This window comes from Geospiza fortis, unplaced genomic scaffold (genome assembly GCF_000277835.1).
Source record: "Geospiza fortis unplaced genomic scaffold, GeoFor_1.0 scaffold54, whole genome shotgun sequence".
NCBI classification, from domain to species: domain Eukaryota; kingdom Metazoa; phylum Chordata; class Aves; order Passeriformes; family Thraupidae; genus Geospiza; species Geospiza fortis.
Window position 1 is genome coordinate 15,526,664 of NW_005054301.1, and position 19,759 is coordinate 15,546,422.

The 19,759-nt window shown below is 36.6% G+C and overlaps 1 protein-coding gene across 1 annotated transcript in view; it reads left to right on the plus strand.

The window, feature by feature from the left end:
- The window catches only part of GPHN (gephyrin), a 195,926-nt gene that overhangs the window by 37,501 nt on the left and 138,666 nt on the right, over positions 1 to 19,759 (plus strand). Inside the window, exon 3 of the mRNA XM_031064763.1 lies at positions 1,144 to 1,201. Coding sequence (XP_030920623.1) covers positions 1,144 to 1,201 — 58 coding nt within the window. The remainder of the gene's footprint in view (positions 1 to 1,143; positions 1,202 to 19,759) is intronic.

A 19,759-nucleotide genomic window follows, 5' to 3' on the forward strand; every position in this document is an offset into this window, starting at 1 on the left:
TTCAGACTTTTCCTATGCACAACTTCATCCTCTGTGTAAAACCTTCCAACAGTTCATTTACAGGAGAAGTATGGAAAGGCAGGACTTACGTGGAAAATCTTAATGTATTTTCTGTGTTAGTTGCTTCTTCTCTTTTTCACTTGACTAAACAATATTTATAATAATTTCAAGATATAAGAAAATACATCTGTGTAGAAATGCTGACAATTAGAAATAACAATTCAAATGATAGGGAGGTAATTCAAATGCACATTTGATATCTGTGTACTGGTTTACAAAAAATAGTTTCTTATGTAACTTCCATTTTTGTAGGATCCAGAAAATGAATAGTATTGCTGTGTAGAGCCAGCAGGAGGTCATTAGTGCACTTATATTTTTAGGTCTGAATTGTCACCATTGATGAGACTGCTCCATGAAATAAAAGAAGCCATGTCTGCATGTCTCTGGGCAAAATGTAATATTAAGCACCATTTATAGTACATGCTATTCATACATCTTCAGTATGTGAACTGTTCTTTACCAGGATTTTTGCAGGATTTCAAAAAGTAATTTCAGTGAGTTCCATGTAGGACAAAGCTGTCTATTTTTTCTGTGTCAATGCCACATAATATACCCATCACCCACTTTTTATTACCAATCATTAACTGCAGAGATTTTTTCAAACATGAAGGCTGTAGAGTCTGTGATTTGTGATGTCTGTACATGCACATTTAATTTTAAAAATTCAATTTCCAGAATTGTATTTGGATGCATTTCAGACGGTGTAGTAGCATAGCGAAATAGCACAAAGTGCATCAGTCTTCAAACATTTAAACTCATCCATGTGCCTCAGACAATGAATAAGAAATCATAGAATATCATGATTGCCATTAATATAAAAAGTACCATCCAGATTATGGTAATTTTGCTTGGCTGACTTAATTGTTAAGCTGATGGATACCTTATTTCTAGTATTTATGTTAATCACATGCCGATTTTTTGTTGGATAAAGAAAAAGGGGGTTTTTGCTTTTGATTTGGGACTTACTGGGTTTTACCTCTAAATTGTTAGAAGGAATATTATGTTTTGGAACAAGTCGTAAGACTATTAACATACTATATTTTCTGTTATTGATTTTGAAAACTTTTTTTTTCCTGATTTCAGGTTGGGTGGGACTATATCTGCATACAAGATAGTGCCAGACGAAATAGAAGAAATCAAGGTACAGTATTACTGCTTTTCAACCCTGATTGTTTTTCCTTGTTTTCTGATAGTCCATAAAAAGTAAACTGCTTTCTTAAATGGGAAAGGAGAAACTTCATCAGACAGACAGCAATAGTTATTTTGACAAATAAATAAGTCTCTTAGCATTTGCATGTGTTCTAGGAAAGGTGGCAGATTAACCTCTTTTGCAGCTTGGAATGACTTCTGAGGAAAACCAGTGTATTGATTTTGTTAATTCATGTAATTCATCCTAGGTAGAACACTATTGCAGGCATATGAATGAGGAGTACTTATGGCAGAAGTGATAACATGTACCCTAACTAATCTCACGCACCATACCAAGGTTAGGAAGGATTGTGTGGAACCAATCACCGCTACAGTTCCACAACATCTGTATCAGGCTGAAACAAAGTGTCTTGAAGCCTACCTTCCCTAGATTTTTGTCATGGGTACTTAGGTTCCCAAAGTGAGAATACTCAACAGGTAGCTTTACCTAGATACCATCTCAGGTTTCCCCCCTGAAGACTCTTCCAAAAGGTAGGTATGTCCTCTATCATATGATCTACTTCAATAAAAGAAGCTTTCAGAGAATGCATAAATGGATATACTACCATCTGCATTCCTGTCATTCTTCCGCACCAGTTAAAGCAATGTCACTTCATTTTCAGTACCTGCTCGTTTTAAAATACTTCCAGAACTGATGAAGACAGTATATATAGAAACTGCAGCACATTCCTGAGAAAGTGTCATTGTTTCAACTTCCTCTAGACTTCTATTCTCCTCAGAATATTCATCCTGTAAGCAAGAAGCTTTTCAAACTATCAAAAAAGCATTGTCAGATTTCAGCCTTGCTCTTCACCCACTGTAATAGAATGTGCCTAAAGGAGAGGTCTTCCAAGCCAAATGATTTTGTGTACATGGGGCCAGGCAAGCCTATCAGGCAACACTGGTTTTGATGAACAACATGGAGACTGTCTCAAGAATAAAGAGCAATTTATGACTATTACAGATTAGGGAAAGTTTATGTGATGTGCCTATAGATTTATGTCAACAGCATAATCTTATGGTTTATAGTGAGATGTGGTCTTTTGATTTCCATGTTCTGCCATTACAAAGGAAATATATGATGCAGTGAAGGGTGGTTATTATAGAGGAAGACTCAGTGAATGAGAAAACCACTCCTTAATAGATTCCTAAAAAAAAAAAATACTTGGCTTGCTAGTATTTGCAAGTCAAGAGCAGAAAGGAATTTAATTGTTTTGTGTTGAGTTTTTTATGTGCTTTCGTAGATACTTTTCATGTAGACATATTCATGCATCTCATCTCAAGACCAGAAATGGATTTTGTAGCAGGTCTTTAATTCATGAAAGTAATATGCACAAGAAAGACATTGCCAGAACATTTCATTCCTATAATATTTGTGGCATGAGACAGATATTCCAGTGTAGAGAATGAAGTTAAGTGGTTGCCTCCTGTGGTAATCAGTTTTAAGAAATTTTGTTAGAAGTATTTTGTTAGTGCTGGTTATAAATTGCAAAGTTAGATGTAAAGCAGTTCTGGAGCAAGATGGGAGAGGGGTTTTAATTCCATTAACCACCCTTTCACACAGAGACACACTTTATGCTCCCCAAGGAACACTCATAATTCTTCTATAGATACTATTTTAATGAAAACATATATGCATAAAGTATTAAAGGTTGCATTTAGGACTACAAACATTTTCCACTGAATAGTGGTAGGATAGCTCTCTTTTTTTCTTTAGGAGTATGTGTTAACTTAATAGTTTAATATATGAAAATTTTTATGCACAACTGAAACACGTTCTTCTCAGATTGTCTTCAGTCTTTGACAAAGTAGACTCCAGTGATAATGATCCAAGAGTAAAAAATGATAAAAACTATGAGGGAGGGCGAAGTAGCCAGAAAGCAAATGGTGAATCCTGTGTCTTCTTGAGAGGTCAGTTGCCCTATATGACTTAGGAATTCAAAAGATTTAACTTTTCCACACAGTCATTTTTAGGAACATCTTAGAAACAAAGGGAGTTCATTTCAGTGTCAGCGTGATGTATTTCAGAGCAAAGCTGTACTCCCTACCATCAAAAATAGGCAGCTTTGATAGGATTACAATTAAAATCAGTCTATTCCGAGACTTTCTCAGAAATCATTTGGTTTGCCTGCTTTGTGGTGTCATATACCTACATCATGCTGTATCCCAGAATCTGGTTTTTTTACTGATAAGAGTAGCTCATGAAACTCATACAAACTTTGTATGCAGCCAATAAATAATGGCCTTGATCATTGTCAAAGCATTTTCATAATTATCAACATGTGACAAAAATAAGTAGCAATTTGTCAGTAAGTGCCAGTTTGTAGTCCCATATTAAAAAAAAAATCACTAAAGAAAGGTAGTTGTAACTACTGTGGTGGATAGTCCACCAGAAAGGGGTTGTGCCTGAAAATATTTATGAAAATATGTCTCCATACTGGAGAGTGGGGCAGTATTTAAATATATTTTGCATCTTCTGTAGAATCAACCTTGCCTTACATGAACAAGAAGGTGTGCTGTCATCCCAGTTTTGCATAGGAGGTTAAGTCCTGGATCTGGTTTACTTCATCACTGTATGGATATTCACTTGCCAAGTATCACCACTGGCCAAGTGCTTCACTAAAAGTTTCTCCAAAGGTTATCATGGGAGGAATCAGAATTTGATGATAATACTGAGATTATTGTTCCTTTATCTGTTTGGATCCAGCACAACAAAAAGATTTGCCCACTCAGAATAAATTTTTTGAAGAGGCTCAAGCTGTTTGAAGTGTGTACTCAAGTGTGTACTCCCACTAATCCTAAAGCACCAAGAAACTTTGCTATTTACCTTGCAGGAATGACAATTATGGTTCTCAGTTTTTCTGCTCATATTTTCCTTCTTCTGCATTTCAAATTATAATTACTCACAGCACAAGAGTTCTTACTAAGCATGAAATAAAAGGGTATTATCCATTGAATGTCTAGTGAGTATTAAGAAGTAGCATCTCCATAGGCTCTAAAGCTTACAGATACAAATTTAAAAAGATTTAAAGGGTATATGTGATGGTCATGTCACATGTCATTCCATTAGATTGCTAGGTATGTGTGTTGACTAAAACTGAGGGCTTGTCTTCTACCTCTCTTAACATGCACTTAGAGCCTGACCATCCACTAGACAGTTTAATTATACTCCTGCATCTAGGTAAAGTTTCTAAAACCTTTTGCAAATGTCCTAACCAGTAACAAAAAGTTGACACTGAGATGTCAACTTAGTGTATGAAATCCCTGATAAACTTGCAGATTAGGTTTTCCTACTTGCTTCTTGGATTTTCATGAAGGAGACTTTATTATGGACATGCATCTGACTAGGACAATTGAGAAGTGGGATGTGTTAAGCTAAAACAACTTTATGTCTCATCATATTTCCCTGTAATCAAAGTTCACCTGATGTACACACAAATTTCTTCCTGAGTTATTTTCCAAATCCTGAATTAGCAGAGTCAATCACTGACTAGTGTTCTTTTTCAAGTACATGTCATTGTTTAGATGACAAAAAACTGAGTTTTTACTTGCTGTATTAATCCTTAATAATTAATCTGTTGTTACAGATGTTGTTTCCATGCTAGAGAGAACTAAAGTTTTGTGTGTGGGATTGTGTGACAAAATTGTCCAAAACTTTATATAAAACAGAAACTTACTTTCCTATAATTTTTCATCCACATGTATGCATTTGTGCTACAACCTGGAGATTTGCAACCCCTGCACCATTAATAATGGCCATGCATTTGTGCTTCACTCTTGTAGTTCTAGTCCACAGTTGATTATTTATATTATATTGAATCATATTATATTGCTCCTAGACTGTGATTTCCTTATCTGTTGTATTATGTCATTTTTTTCTTCTCATGAGTCCTTTGTTGATCTGTGTTTTATTTCTTCTAAAACTGATTTTTCCACTTTTTCTGGAAAGTGGAGTCTGTATTACATTGGGTTCTGACTCTGCTTGATGCCAAGCATGGCAGTGCAAGCCTGACTAGTCCAGACACAGTCTCACACCAGTGAAATGTGAGTGTTTCATAAGAATGCCTTTTCTGTTGTGGGATTTTTTTCCCACCTATGAAGCGATTAGTAGTTGTGAATATCAGCTTTGACTTTTGGGTTGTTTCTGCTCTGGTAGGTTTGAGACTGCTTTTGCTTGGAGGACATGACTGTTCTCCATGCTGTAACTTTTGCTATCTCAAGTTTCTGTATAGAAACTCCCTAGGGAGTACTCACTGAAGGGGCTTTTCATCTGTTTCTCTCATCTTCCGTGGATGATGGATACTCACTGCAATCACAGACTCTCAACCAAAAAAAACACCTTTACAAAAAGAATGTAAAATGAAAGGTGGCTGAAGTGTCTATCAAACTCTGATCTAGACTGCTGAACGTGTCAAAAACATTCCTCTGCTTTCCTGGCAAGGGCATCAAAAGCCCAGACACTCTGGATGAAAGAGTATACTCATTAACTTTCCACATGAAAATAGGAATTGTCGCTTTTTGTTTTCCTGCTGTCTTCCATCTTACGTTCAACAGGCTTTGTGGCTTCAGAGGCTTCATGTCTCTAGAAATGACAGATGAGACCTCCTCGCCAAGTTACCTTGCTCTTCCAGGCTGTCTTGAATATAGAATATGCTGAAGTATTGTTATAAATTCCTGTCCCCTGATGTGAGTAGAATTTAAGTGAATGCACTTTGTATTGTATTGTGTGATTTAGTCTTATGAACATACAAAAGTTTAGCCTGTGATTTGCAGATCATGGAATGTTGCCACATGGGGAAGGGAAGGGCAGGAAGACCGTGCATCCATTGAAGTTCAAATGCAATGCTAACAAGACAAAATAATTTTAGAAATATTATTATTTACTTTCTAAAGCAGACAAAATAGCTCTGTATTTCTCCTGCAGAGAGAGAACAAAAATAACTGTAAGTTAATTTACAAGACAAATGTATTGTTCATCCTTAAGCATTTCTGGTTGCCCAGCATTTAAGCTGTTGTCCTTAAGAGGGCACATAAATGTGTATCAGATTTTTCATTACCACAGCCCTGTTCGTCTATTCAGTCTTTCTTAATTAAATATATTAGAAACAGGAATTGAAATCTCTTGTTTTCCAGCAGAAAAAAAAATCTCTGCCTCTCTCTGGCTGTAGTAACCAATTTAGTCTAAATTCCTCCTGGCTTTCATTCATTTTCCATTTTTGCTAAATACATATCTTTGTACCAGCCATCACCTGAAACCTAGTTGTCTCCTAGGGCATCTTCTGACCAGCTCTTGTACTTTTCATCTGACTCCTTATACTGGGGAATGTTTTCAGTGCCTTCTGTTCTCACTGGAAAAGTAATTTCTTAAATGAGATGTCACTTAGCATGAATGAGAGGAGAAAACATGCTCAGCTTCATTAAGCAGCAAATAGCTTTTGGCAAGTGTTTAAGTAAATAAAGTTTATATAAAAGCCCTAATAATTTTCCACGTGACCTGTTACATTAAGTTTTGGTTTGTTTTATTTACCCTGTAAGAATGCATTCTGATGAATCTTATTTGAGGTCTATGAAGGAAACTAAATGTTATCCTATCAAAACTGATAAAGTCATAAGTAATTAAGGGCTTGACTGAGTTTGAGGGAGATCAATATTAGGTTCATTTCTTGTGGTAAATTTATTTCTGAAATTTATTCGTTTTATGATTGTCACAAGAGGTGAATGCTGGACCTATATATATATATAAGAGAAATGTCCATCAGGATTGTTTTGGTTTGCTTTTTTTAAAGAAAACTCTAAACCTTCGGGTTCTCTATGCTGGTTCTTTGTAAATAGGGAAAAAGAGATCAGGAGTGTTGTTTGGTGTTTTTTGGTTTGGTGTTTGTATTTTTTTTAATAACCTTTGGTTGTACAGCTATTTACAGGTTGTATCTTAGTGAATTATGAAAATTATTATTTGTAGAGAAATGAAATATTACTGCAAATAAGGACATTAAAATACTGAGTGGTTGTGTGACAAACCGTCTGATAAAATTCAGCGGAGATTAATGTTAAATTATGTGTATAGGAGATGTGAAAAAATCCCCAATTCCAATTTGCATATAAAATAGAAGCCTCTAATTAGACTACTATGATCCAAGAGTGAGAGCTGAGCAGTGTGCTGAGGTGGTTTCTATTAGCTCAGTGTTCAAGAGCAACTGAAGGGGCAGAGGCATGGGGGTGGACCGAGGAGAAGGGAACCAAGACTAAAACACTGAACTTTTTCTCTTGTGCATGAGCCTTTGGTGCCACACCATGTACAATGGTATGTGAAGGGCTGTTCCCTTAATCACAAAAATGACACAGTAGCACTGAAAAATATTTAAAGTCAGATTATAAAAATAATCTAATTTATAGAAGCACTTTCATATGAGGAACAGATAAAGAGACTGGGACAGAAATGTTCACAAGTGGTACATTTGGTTGCATTTCAGCAACATTCTTCCTTATTTATGCTGCACGTTTAAAATTAACTCTCATTCTTAATTTATGCAAGTTTTAAGACTGCCTGAAAGCAGGTGCCAAAGTTTTGATTACGTGTTTTCTATTGGTTGAGAATACACTGATTGTAAGGGGAAAAAAAAGAAAGAACACGTGCAGCGCAGCAGAAACCAGTTTAATACACCATGTTTGCTTGAAAAAGATTTGCAACTGGCAGACTGCAAATAATTCTGCCAGGATAGTGTAGTTTATTTTGCTTTTCATCACATGTTTTCAGATGATTGTTAAGGTTGTGTTTTAAGAAGTGATTGGAAAGCACAATAGGAAGACACCAAGAACTACACAAGCCTCCCTGTAACATGCAAGTTTGTAAACTGTATGGATGGAATTATGCTTAGTACTTCACTCTGTGATTGCACCTCATTCAACTTCTCTGATAATTAATTAGGGTTTTTGTGGTGTCCTATTCCTATTATGACCCTGTCATATATAAGGTCCACTGTCTAAAACAGAATATGAAGCATGAGATGTTTTTAACAGTAAACCAAACAAAAACTTCCTTCAAGGAGATATCATAAGGGAATGGTATAAAAGTATTGACATGTTGAACTGTGGCTTACAGGCATTTTATTTCCCCAAATACTTTCTTATATCATCACAAGATTGGTCTAGGTGAGATTTTGTGCTGATGAGCTGTGTCTGAGCACTGATGTAAAATGAAAAATTACAAGTGGATTCTATGTTTTATTGAGTATATTGGGTAAGTGGATCTTCTCATCTCTGATAGTGCACAGAGCTGGAATGTTGGCTTAACTGATGTCCAAAAGACTTCAAGAAATGGATGTCTTCCAGTAAAATAAAATCATAGCCAAGTGTGTAGAGACAAATTTAAAAATGCCTGCCTTAGCCCTAGCTACCCTGTCCTTGGTGCCAAGAACTGAACATCTCTCTTGAGTCGTGTAAGTGGTACCAAGTCACTCAAACCAATAAAACACATCTATCTATAAAGTAAAGCATGTGGTGCTGGAGATCCAGCTTACCTCATATGTTCTTTGATATGTTTTATTTCAAGCTACTTCTGGTATTATTCTGTGTGCCTGTTAACAGCTGGAGTGGATTACACATGCTGCTGAAGTCCATCTTCCAAATAAATTTCATCTGAAAGGATTCCAGTTCATATGATCAAAGGCTACTCTGCAATCTGAGCCGAAGTCTGTTAATCAGAGGTATTAAAAGGGCTGGTTTGTACTAACAGGCTGTGGTAGATGTGTCCCAAGCCTTCAGCCAGCATTTGTGTTCCCATAACACAGCATGTCAGGTTGCAAATGTGAGATTCGTAATACAGTACCCTTGTTACTAGTGAAACTCTATTATCTGAGCTAACTACTTAGAGAGTGCCAGCCCTTCTGGCAGACTATTCAAAGAAAAAAACAAATTATTTTCTAGACCACTAGTCTCCAAATTGTTTGATCATCTACCTCATCAGTAAAGAATTTTTGAACATTTAGCCTCCAATAATGTATATTCTAATATTTTCTCCCTGAACTACAGTGGATCATAGAATCATTTGTTTAGAAAAGACCTCAAAGATCATCCAGTTCAAACACCAACCCCAGCACTGCCAAGTCCTCTGCTAAGCCCTGTCCCCAAGTGCGCTATGTATATGTCTTTTAAACACCTCCTGAGATAGTGATTCCACTGCCTCTCTGGGCAGTCTGCTCCAATGCTTTATAGCCGATCGAAACCTTCCCTTGTGCAACCTGATGCCTTTTTCTCTTGTCCTGTCACTTGCTACCCGAGAGAAGAGACTTGTCCCCACCTTGCTACAATCCCCTTTCAGGCAGCTGTAGAGAACAGTAAGATTCCACCTGAGACTCCTTTTGTACAGGCTAAACAACCCCAGCTCCCTCAGACATTGGTCTGTATTGCAGCAGTTTTAAGGAAGGAAGTCCAGCAGATACGTTATCAGGCTGAAAGAAATTCTTCCCCTGAAGTATGCTTCTGTATCATGATAAAAAATCTTCCCCAAGAACTTAGTCTGTTTTTTGTTGGGGTTTTTTCTAAGATAAAAAGGTTTATTGTGTCCATTATTATTCATAACCACTATATTTTATCTGCTGTTTAGTTTTTGTGGCCAATAGTTCATGGAACTATTTATTTTCATGGTTTTTACCTAAGGGAACTAATAAGCAATGCCACCATGTAAGAAAAGGACAGACACAAGAGCGGAGTGCATCTTGGGTGGAGGCATCAGATCCTTAAGGAAGTGGGATTGATATGGACAAATGATCTCACAGAGCTGTAGTTCTAACAAAAACCAATTGGTTTTGCCGTGGTGTGTGTAGAAAACACAAAGTATTTGACTGGACAACAGTAGTATTTTATATTTGGGTGCAAGATTATGTGCTTTACCAAACAGAATATTTTAATATTGCAAGACAAATTATGTAATTTGTTGTGTCTGAGGTCACAATATTTGCTCTTCTGCATTATCTTTGAGCACACTACCGAAGTGTGTCTTAGCATGCACCTATTTAGGCAAAGGAAACAATTCTTTTCAAATTAAGGACTCATGTAAGATTAAAACTTGATGTTTTCCTTTTCATTTCCCCTATGGTTTTGATATGCTCATTTTCTGAATTCTGCTATGATAAAATAGGAGGCATTTTGATATTATTTACTGTAATACTGATTCTGTACTTTTCAACTATGGTAGGATTTTGGAAATTCTGTGACTCAATTGTCCTAAAGAAAAGGTAGAAGGGAGGGAATGCCATCGAATCCTCAAAGTTCAGTTAAAGGTGGAGTGGTTGAAGAGTTTCACTTTTTAAAATATGTTCTTATTAAAAAGACACAAAAATTTCTAGAATTTTTCTGGCAAAAATGATTGCATTCAATTTCAGCTGCCTCATCATTAGGACAAGATTAGGTGGGATCCTAAGACTGCAAAGGTAACATATATACTTCTTTCATCATTTCTGCATAGAATGACATTTCCATTCTCTCTAATTATTTATCACCTGCTTTGTTATCGTTATGTTCTATCAAAATACCCTTGATTTTAAAATACAAGTATGGTAACGTTTTCTCTGAGTAGCTTCAGTAGCATGATGACATAAATCTCTCTTTTAACGAGTAGGCTGATCCCCTATGGAAATTTGTACTGCTCGGTTCTGTCATTTTAAAGGGTTCTTCTGTGTTCTTGGTAGTTGAAAGTAATTTAACGTAAGTGAGCATTACCCAAGATGTATCACTCTGGAAAATGAAACTATGTATCTGAGGGTACCTTAGAAAGCTAAGAGCTTAACATCAAGATGTTTTAAAATTCTTGTCCTTGTTTAAAAAAGCAGAAAATAACCCTTCTTTATTTATTTGGAATGTGTTCTGTATTTTAAGAAGTATTTCTAAGAAATAATGCTACATAAAACAGGCAACGTGTAAAAATAAAGCTGGCTGTCATTTGGGACACTGAAGCTAACACTTGAATTTTATGGAGTATCTTGAGGCTCTAAATGACAGCACACAATTATTGTCAGGCTGTTTTGAAGGAAAGATGACCAAGTTTAAAATCAGAGAGCTATAAAGAACTGCTTTACATACAAAAGCTCCAAATGCCTTTAAGTAGTGTTACAAATTGTGAATGCATATGTTGGTGAGAAATCTAAAGGGATTGTAATGTTTTGAAAATGAAAATAAAAGAATATTTGTGAAGTAGTATGCTCTCAGTGTAATTAAAGCTTTTGCAAACATTATACCCACTACAGAGTTGACTTCTGAGGCACCCAGCAAAAGAACTAAGAAATCAAATCTGACAGATTATGAAAAATTCTGAGTTTTCTGGGGATTAAATATTTTCTGCAGACCTGATTATTAAAAGTGCTTATTACAAACATTTTGACCATTTAGCCAATAGCTGATATACAGCCATGAAGCTTTTTTCATAATGACACAGTTCCCTACATTTGCTATTTTGCTTTATTTAAAACAACTGAGGTACACCTCATATATTTGGATACCCAGGCATTTTTACAATGTGTTATTATACTTAAATGTTTGATATGAAACATATAAAATTTTATATAGACTTTAATATGTGTGTGCACATTCAGAATATTTTGAATTTCAGTGCTTTGTTGCACAATTTCAGTATCTTAAACTCTTTAAAAATCAATCCTATATTTGGAGAAATAATATTTTAACAGAGCCCTAGTTTTGCAACAGGAAAAACACCTGATGGTGTTGCAGTTCATCTAACACCATGGCAATTTCATAATGTACAAATTGAAAAAAAAATAAAAAAGGATTTTCCTCACTGGTAGAATAAATAGCTAATTGCAGAGCAGCTTTTTGTTGAAAAGCTTTTTTAATTCACTCTGCTGGATCTCTACCAATGAAAAGATTATTGGATATGTTTGAGCACTTATATTGCCTTCTGGGAATGAAAGAAAACCAAAGGCAATATTCTTACTGTCCTTATAATTATGTATTTTGAATGTGTATGAAACATGGAATTAACATGTGATCAGCTATTTTCAAATATTGTCCTTTCTTGTGGTTTTAATTAAGAATTTGTTCTGTCATAGAATCATTTAGGTTGTAAAAGACTTTTAAGATCACCAAGTCCAACTGTAAAACTTAACACTGCCAAGTTCACCTTCAAGTCATATTCCCCAGTGTCCCATCTGTATGTCTTTTAGATACCTCCAGAGAGAGTAATTCCACCACTTCCATGAGTAGCCTGTTCCAATGCTTGGTAACCCTTTTGGTGAACCCATTTTTTCATAAGATGCAATCTAACGCCCCTGGCAAAACTTCAAATGGCTGCCATTCTTCTTAAGTAATATTTTTATATTATATGACATAAATATGTAATTTATTTATTATTTATTCCTTGTTACTTGTGAAAAGAGACAGAACCCCACCTCTCTACAGCCTCCTTTCAGAGGAGAATGGTTGTAGAGAGTGGTAAGGTCTCTCTGAACCTCCTTTTCTCCGGGCTAAACACCTCCAGCTCCCTCAGCAGCTCTTCATCAAAAGCTTGTGCTCCAGATCCTTCACCAACTTCACTGCCTGTCTTTGGATACATCATCAGTAGTCACAACACAGTTCTTCAAATTAATATTTGGGGCACAAGTTTTCCTCTGACTGCATATTTCATGTCATACTTAAATCACTTCAACATGTAGGTTTCAAGATCAGGAATAAGATGCAAGGCATCAAGCCCACTGACAAATAAAAAGTTTCTTTTACACATAGGGTGGATAATAGCTTAGTAATGCAAATAAAATTTTTAAAAAACCAACAAAATAAATTTAAAATTGAAATTTTGGTATAAACAGTTAATTTTAAATGGTTTTCTAGATCACTGGTATTTCTCTCATGCAAAACTCTCCATGGAAGCCTAATTTTTTGCTCTTTGCCATTGTAGATTATCTGCAGGGAACTGAAGGAAATATCCAAAGTACAGAGTTTGCAAAGAATTAAACGTTTTCTTATCAGACCTCAGTCAGACACTGAAATCCAGCCAAAGAACAGAGATTACTAATGAAATTTATTGTGCAAGTAGGTCAGTGAGAAATTTAATATCACCCTACAGAAACATCATTATAATAAAAGGAACCTAAAGGTATGAAGTCTGTTTATTCTTTTAGCCTGCAATTATTTCCTGAGCAAAATAGTATTCTCTTGTCAGTACTGTAAATTAGGATGGCCAGACCTTCAACTGAGTATATTTAATTGAAGTGGTAGTCTATTTTCCTATGCCTCAGTTTTATCATGGGTTTTATTATCCTGTTTTTGTTTTTTTGTTTTTTTTTCCTAAGGGTCAAAAGATACAGGAAATTCAAATTTCCCAAACTCAAAAAAATTGGTAGATTAGTTGCTGTCTGAAAAAAAAGTCTTATCACTTTTAATTTTTAGAGTAGAAAGCTGTATGCTGTTCATTCAAATAAAATATATTTAGTGTAGCCAGTAGTCCTACATTTTCTTGCTGATATTTTGAAATTTGGGTAACAGACAAAAATTGCTTAGAGTTTCCTGCTAAATATATCTGCTTTTGGAGTTAGACAGAAGTGAAAGCTGAAACAGGAGCTAAAGACTTAAGGGACTACTAAATGATCTGTGACATTCAGGAAGGAATGGCTATGGTGGCTTGAAAATTGGCTAAACTTTTTCAAGTTGATCAGTATAGATGGTTACAGCTGCAAAACCAACATACTGTGCTTAGGTTCATTGGTACAAATGTAAAGGCTCTTGGAAGATTGCTGCTATAGAATTATTGGATTCCTGATAGACCTGATATTTAACCACAGATTTATAAGTCTTAGGAGAAGAAAAAAAAATCTTTTATTTCTTTTTAATGTTTTCAAATATCATAGTATTAGTGAGCCTGGAGAGAGAACTCTTAGAGGACACAAAAGACTTGAATAGTAATTGCAAGAAAAAAGCAAAGTCCTCTCCTTCTGTAGTTAGAATTTTGGGTCTTGAAATGAAAAGGGAATGCTGTGTGTGTGTGTTTTCTGTACTGGGGCAGAAAGCAAGAGAGAGGGAAGTGCCAGGTTCTGTCTGTATTACAGTAAGAAAGGCCTGACACCAAATAGCTGAATGAAATACCTGCTTTCATAAAGTAAAGGAAGAGGAGGAATATAGGTAGCAAATAAATCTTACTCCCCTCAGATGCTGGGAACTGTATGTTCATGCAGCATGAGATGTGGATGGATTTCTCCACTTGTGAGAAGTTTCTGCTACTCTTTTAGGTAAAGGAAAGCCCTGCTGGTGATGTAATCACCAGAAGTGAATTGGAACTGCCTACAGGCTCCTCCATTACAATGAGGTGGATGAGTCTGTCCTTTGGCTAAAGAGGTTTGTGCAGCATGACACATTCCTGAAAACCATGCTGAACATAAAGCACAGGGCAGCCTTCTGTAGGAATTTCAAGGGAACTGTTACGTGGATTGCTAATTCCTTGATGTACAATGGCCTGCTGGTCAGGAGCACTACGATATAAGAAATGTTATCAACAGAACAGTGTGTAGTCCTTAATTTCCAGAGGGAGTTGCCCAGTTGTTGCTCACAGATTAAATTTATTGCCTGTCTCCCTCATACACTAATGCCACCTACTCTCTCTTACTGAAAATACTTATCTGTATGACTGTGCTGCCTGTGTAGGCTCTTCATCACTCTCTAGCATTAAAGTGGCAATTGTCTCTACAAGGGAGAGCAGTAGTCCAGAGATAACATATACTGCATGCATCATAATCCCCAAAGTAGGATGTGTGGGAGATGATACAACTCTTTGAAAGGGGCAATATGCTATTTTTAGTTACGGCAATGAAACCTTTATTCTAAGTTGCAGTGAGCACTTGACTGTAATGTGATTTGACCTTGTCCAGAAAGGTAAGTTTTCCAATTAAATAACCAAAAATCACTTATATAAACATTTTCATGTAACAGACCATATGTTAGAATAATGGTATATAAAGCAGGTGATACACAGTTGAAAAGACTCATTATTTCTTATGCAACTCTTCTTTGAACTATATAAATAACTCTGCATTCTGTTAAAGGTTACCGTGTATGTCTTCCTAAATCTTTGAAATAACAAACAAGTACTTGTAGTCCAGAGGGCTTTCCATGAGTTCTGGAAATTACTTCTAGAAATTACTCATACTTTTGCAAGGAGGGTTCTCATCAGTGGCACAGGATTTGGTTGGAGGGCTGTCACTAGTGGAGTCTTCTGAGGTTCAATATTGGGCTCAGCAGTCAATACTCATCAAATACTTGGATGAAGGGCAGATCCCTCCTCAGCAATTTCACTGAGCACCCAAAGCTGGGAGGAGTGGCCGATACCCCAGAGGGCTGTGCAGCCCTTCAGAAGGACCTCAGCAGGCTGGAGAGATGGGCAGAGAAGAACTGCCTGAGATTCAACAAAGGCAGGGTCCTGCACCTGGGCAGGAATAACCCCATGGCCCAGCACAGGCTGAGGGCTGAGCTGCTGGGAAGCAGCTCTGTGGAGAAGGGTCTGGGGGTGCTGGTGGACAACAAACTGTCCCTGAGCCAGCAGTGTGTCCTTGTGGCCAAGAAGGCCAGTGGGATCCTGGACTGCATTAGGAAGAGTACAGCCAGCAGGTTGAGGGAGGGGATCCTGCCCCTCTGCTCAGCCCTGGTGAACCTCACCTGGAGTGCTGTGTCCGCTTCTGGGCTGCTCAGGACAAGAGAGATGGAGCTTCTGGAGCAGGTCCAGTGAAGGACTCTGAAGATGATGAGGGGACTGAAATATCCCTTTTATAAGAAAAGGCTGAGGGAGCTGGACCTGTTCAGCCTCGAGAAAAGATGACTGAGAGGGGACCTCATCAATGTCTATCAGTATCTGTAGAGAGGGTGTCCGAGGATGGAGCCTTGTATGGGAATGGTGCCAAACATCTGGCACTCTTACCAAGATTAGAACAAGAGAATGTTAACCCTGAAGGCCCAGGTAATTTGTGTGTTTGCTGAGGATGCTGTGAATCTGGGTGGAAAACCACTGTATGGGTATGTCACTTATTGTGATTGAAAACAATCACATGTATGGAATGCTTGAGACCTGTTTTGTGTGTTACAAAATTAGCAAGAGGCCCTAAGGATCAATTAGAAGGCAGTGGTTTATCTGTAAGGAAATCAAATAAAAGGGAGCTCACAGGGGAAAGACTGCAGGAAGAGAAAAACAACACCTATGGAACTAAAAACTACTGCACTGCACCAGTGTGTTTTTTCTTTGCCAACATTTTGATACCAACAGTTTGATATTTTATATTTAGATTTTTTATATTTACATTATTTCTTACATTTAGATTTTTCTTTGCATTTGATCCCATAACTAACATCCAGGCTCTTCTTGGTGGGGCCAAATAATAGGGCAAGAGGCAATGGGCAGAGACTGATGCACAGGAAGTTCCACCTGAACATGAGGAAGAACTTCCTTGCTGTGAGGGTGATTGAGCACTGAAAGGAATTGCCCAGAGGGGTGTTGGAGACTCTCTCCTTTGCACAAGATTCTGTCCAGGTAGTTCTTGAATACCCCTGCAGCAGTCAAGAGACTCAATATGATTGCTGCAAGCGTTTGTAAGGAGAAAGTACTCTATGCTTCTCTCATTCTGATACTAATGATTAGTATTCCTTTTATGATTTAATTAGTAAAGTTTGGCACATGTCTTTAGAAAAACAAGAGATGACAAGTGATTCTGCTAAGAATTGTCCTTTCCAACTCTTTTCATCTATTTCTTTGAGCTTTCTTCATGTCTTGGTCAACCTTTGGGGCTTTGCTAACATTATGAGACCAGGTTGAGCTAGATCTGTTCTGTGAAGCATTTGCTTTATTAAGCTTCTGTTTGCTCCAGATGCAGCAACTTTACCAAATTAGGAAGACTTCTTACAAACTTGTCTCCAGTTTAGTTGGCTGAGAAAAATATACATGTTTTGTTTTTATATATGTATAGTCTTTAATATATAACAGTGACAACATATCTTTCTTTAGAGCATAAAATAATTTCCAAGAATTTAGGACCTTGGAAACAATGAAGATTAGAATACAAAGAATTTTTTCAAAAGTGCTGTAAGTTGTTTGAAATTTTGTATGTTATTTTGCCTGAGAGATTTCCAACACCATAAAGGCATGGTTGGACAACCTTAGTACTCTGGCAGATTTTAGTTTCATTTATACCAGCTGCAGAAACAGTTCAAAGGTGATTTTGTAATCTCTTTAGTATTCTGAATGCTTTTATTGCCTCCTGATTCCAAGTATTTTTTTTTTGTTAGGCTGCATCGAGAAAAAATGAGCATTTTTAAAAAATGTTCCAAAAGAGAAATGGCCCAAAAGTTTCAACTTTTGGGTCATTTCTCTTTTGGAAAATAAAACTTAAAAGTTTCAGCTTTTAAGGCAAGAAGTCTTTCTGATATTAATTGTTCTGCATTCGTTTTCTCCTGAGTATAAAAGTTGAAATCTTTGATTGCAGCAGGATTGACTGATGCTAAGACAGCTCTGCAAGCTGAAATGGAAGCAGATGATGGCTCATCAAATTCTATGGTAACAGCTTTCACCCAGTATTATGTAATAGCTATAATCCTTTGGGCCTATAAGAGAGATTCTGCATGGACTCAATTCTGAAAATGTCTTTCCTTTCAAGAGAATGGCCTTTCCAGTTCAGTAATTCAGTCACTCTTGTAAGTTTGGTTCAGTCTTTTAAGTGTAAAAAGGTTCTTTACATTTTACTCTTTAGATGCTTATACTCACTTAGGAATAAGCAATAACCTAATCAGTAAGGCAGCCTATTACTAGCTTATTCTATGGTTCTTTTATTGTGCTTTATCTTTATAGAAAAAACAACCAGGGCACATAGGGAAAAATCTTTTTTTTTTCTGTATTGATCATAGTTACTAATTTTTCATTGCCTTCAAGAGCTGTTAACATGTTTTTTGCATTAATAACTGTCAATTAATTTCAATTGATTTTTATACTTTCTTTAGAGCTTTTGAGAATCATTTTCAGGGTCTTCAGGATTACTCCTACTCAAAAAAAAAATGGATAAGTGCAGACAATCTAATCAGATCCAGAATACTTCAGTCTTCTTTCTTTAGTTGTGTATACCTTTTTCTTTCTTGTTTGTGTGTCCCTATCACAAGAATATATCAGAGCAGGACGTCCATATCTTCCTTTTATTTAGAGAACTAAAAGACATTTCTTTGTTTTGAATGAGGGGGCTTCTTTACTGATGCTTTATTATTTTCTGGAAGCTAAATCTCGCATTGATGATGTTAGAGAATTAATAAAGGTAATATATAGTAATCTTTAAATCTCTCAGCTGGTAGAAGGATCCACTACAAATATGTAGAGATGTCAGCTAGGCTGGCTTCTTTGTTGCACAAGAGCAGCATTTTTAGGATATTCTATGATTCTAATAAAATGTACCGGGCAATATCAGAATGCTGTTCAGGATCCATACACTGATGCTCAGAACAATGATTTTGTTAGTGAATGGCACCATCATAGTGCACCAGCAGCAAGCATGGAGGTGCGAGCATGCAATTACTCCATCTATGGAACTGTTGTGCTTGACATTAAAATAATTATTACAGATTTTCAGGATCTTCAAAATATGCTGGCACATCTTCTTAACAGCAATTTCTCTGCATATTTGAATAAGCAATTGTATTGACAACGTTATTCACCAAGGACTAATTAATCTATCATAACATCCAGAAATTAAAATGTCTTCTCTGGAGGGCAAGAGCATCTGAGTTGGTAGGGAGATATCTATTGATTTCCATGCATTTCAGATTGGTGCTTATCTACCAGTACCCTTAATTCTGTTGTGGTTAGGAAAAAGCAGTGTCTGTGTCACCACAGTCACTCCATTCTGGCTTGACCAGTATCAGTACTTGGAATCCAGGAGCTTGTAACCATCTATTATAGTCATACTGCCTTTTTCCCCACACTGATCATTTGGGCTAATAGACTCAGGCATTATTGAAGCCTCATTTTTCACACAGTGAAGCATAACACTATATTTGACTATTTAAACATACAGAACCTTTTGGGTAGGAAGGAGACCATAACCTTTACGTGTGCTACAAAATAGCAATGGTTTCACCTCAGGAAGAACCTATTATCTGTTTTGTTTCTCAGTACTTGAGAATGTTATAGTTTTTGCAATGCTGCCTTTGGTTGTGCTAAAAATATACTTATTGTTTTGGCATGTCATACAGATGCCTGGTTTAATAGAGCCATACAGCAATCCAAACAGCTTTATTTGGATTAAGCTTGTAAAATTATTTTCCTTTCATGGTGCATTGATTGTAAGTTACCACAACTGGCAAACATAAAGAGAAATACTCAGTAAAGACAAAACTGTGGGGTTTTTGTTTTGTGATTTCACCATGTTCTGACAATGGGTATAGTCATGAGCAGCTATGCAAGAAACTTCTTTTGTGGTCTTTATAGACATTGTATTTTAGCTCTTCAGTGTGTGGCAATCTTGGAACTCCCAAGCCAAAACATTTA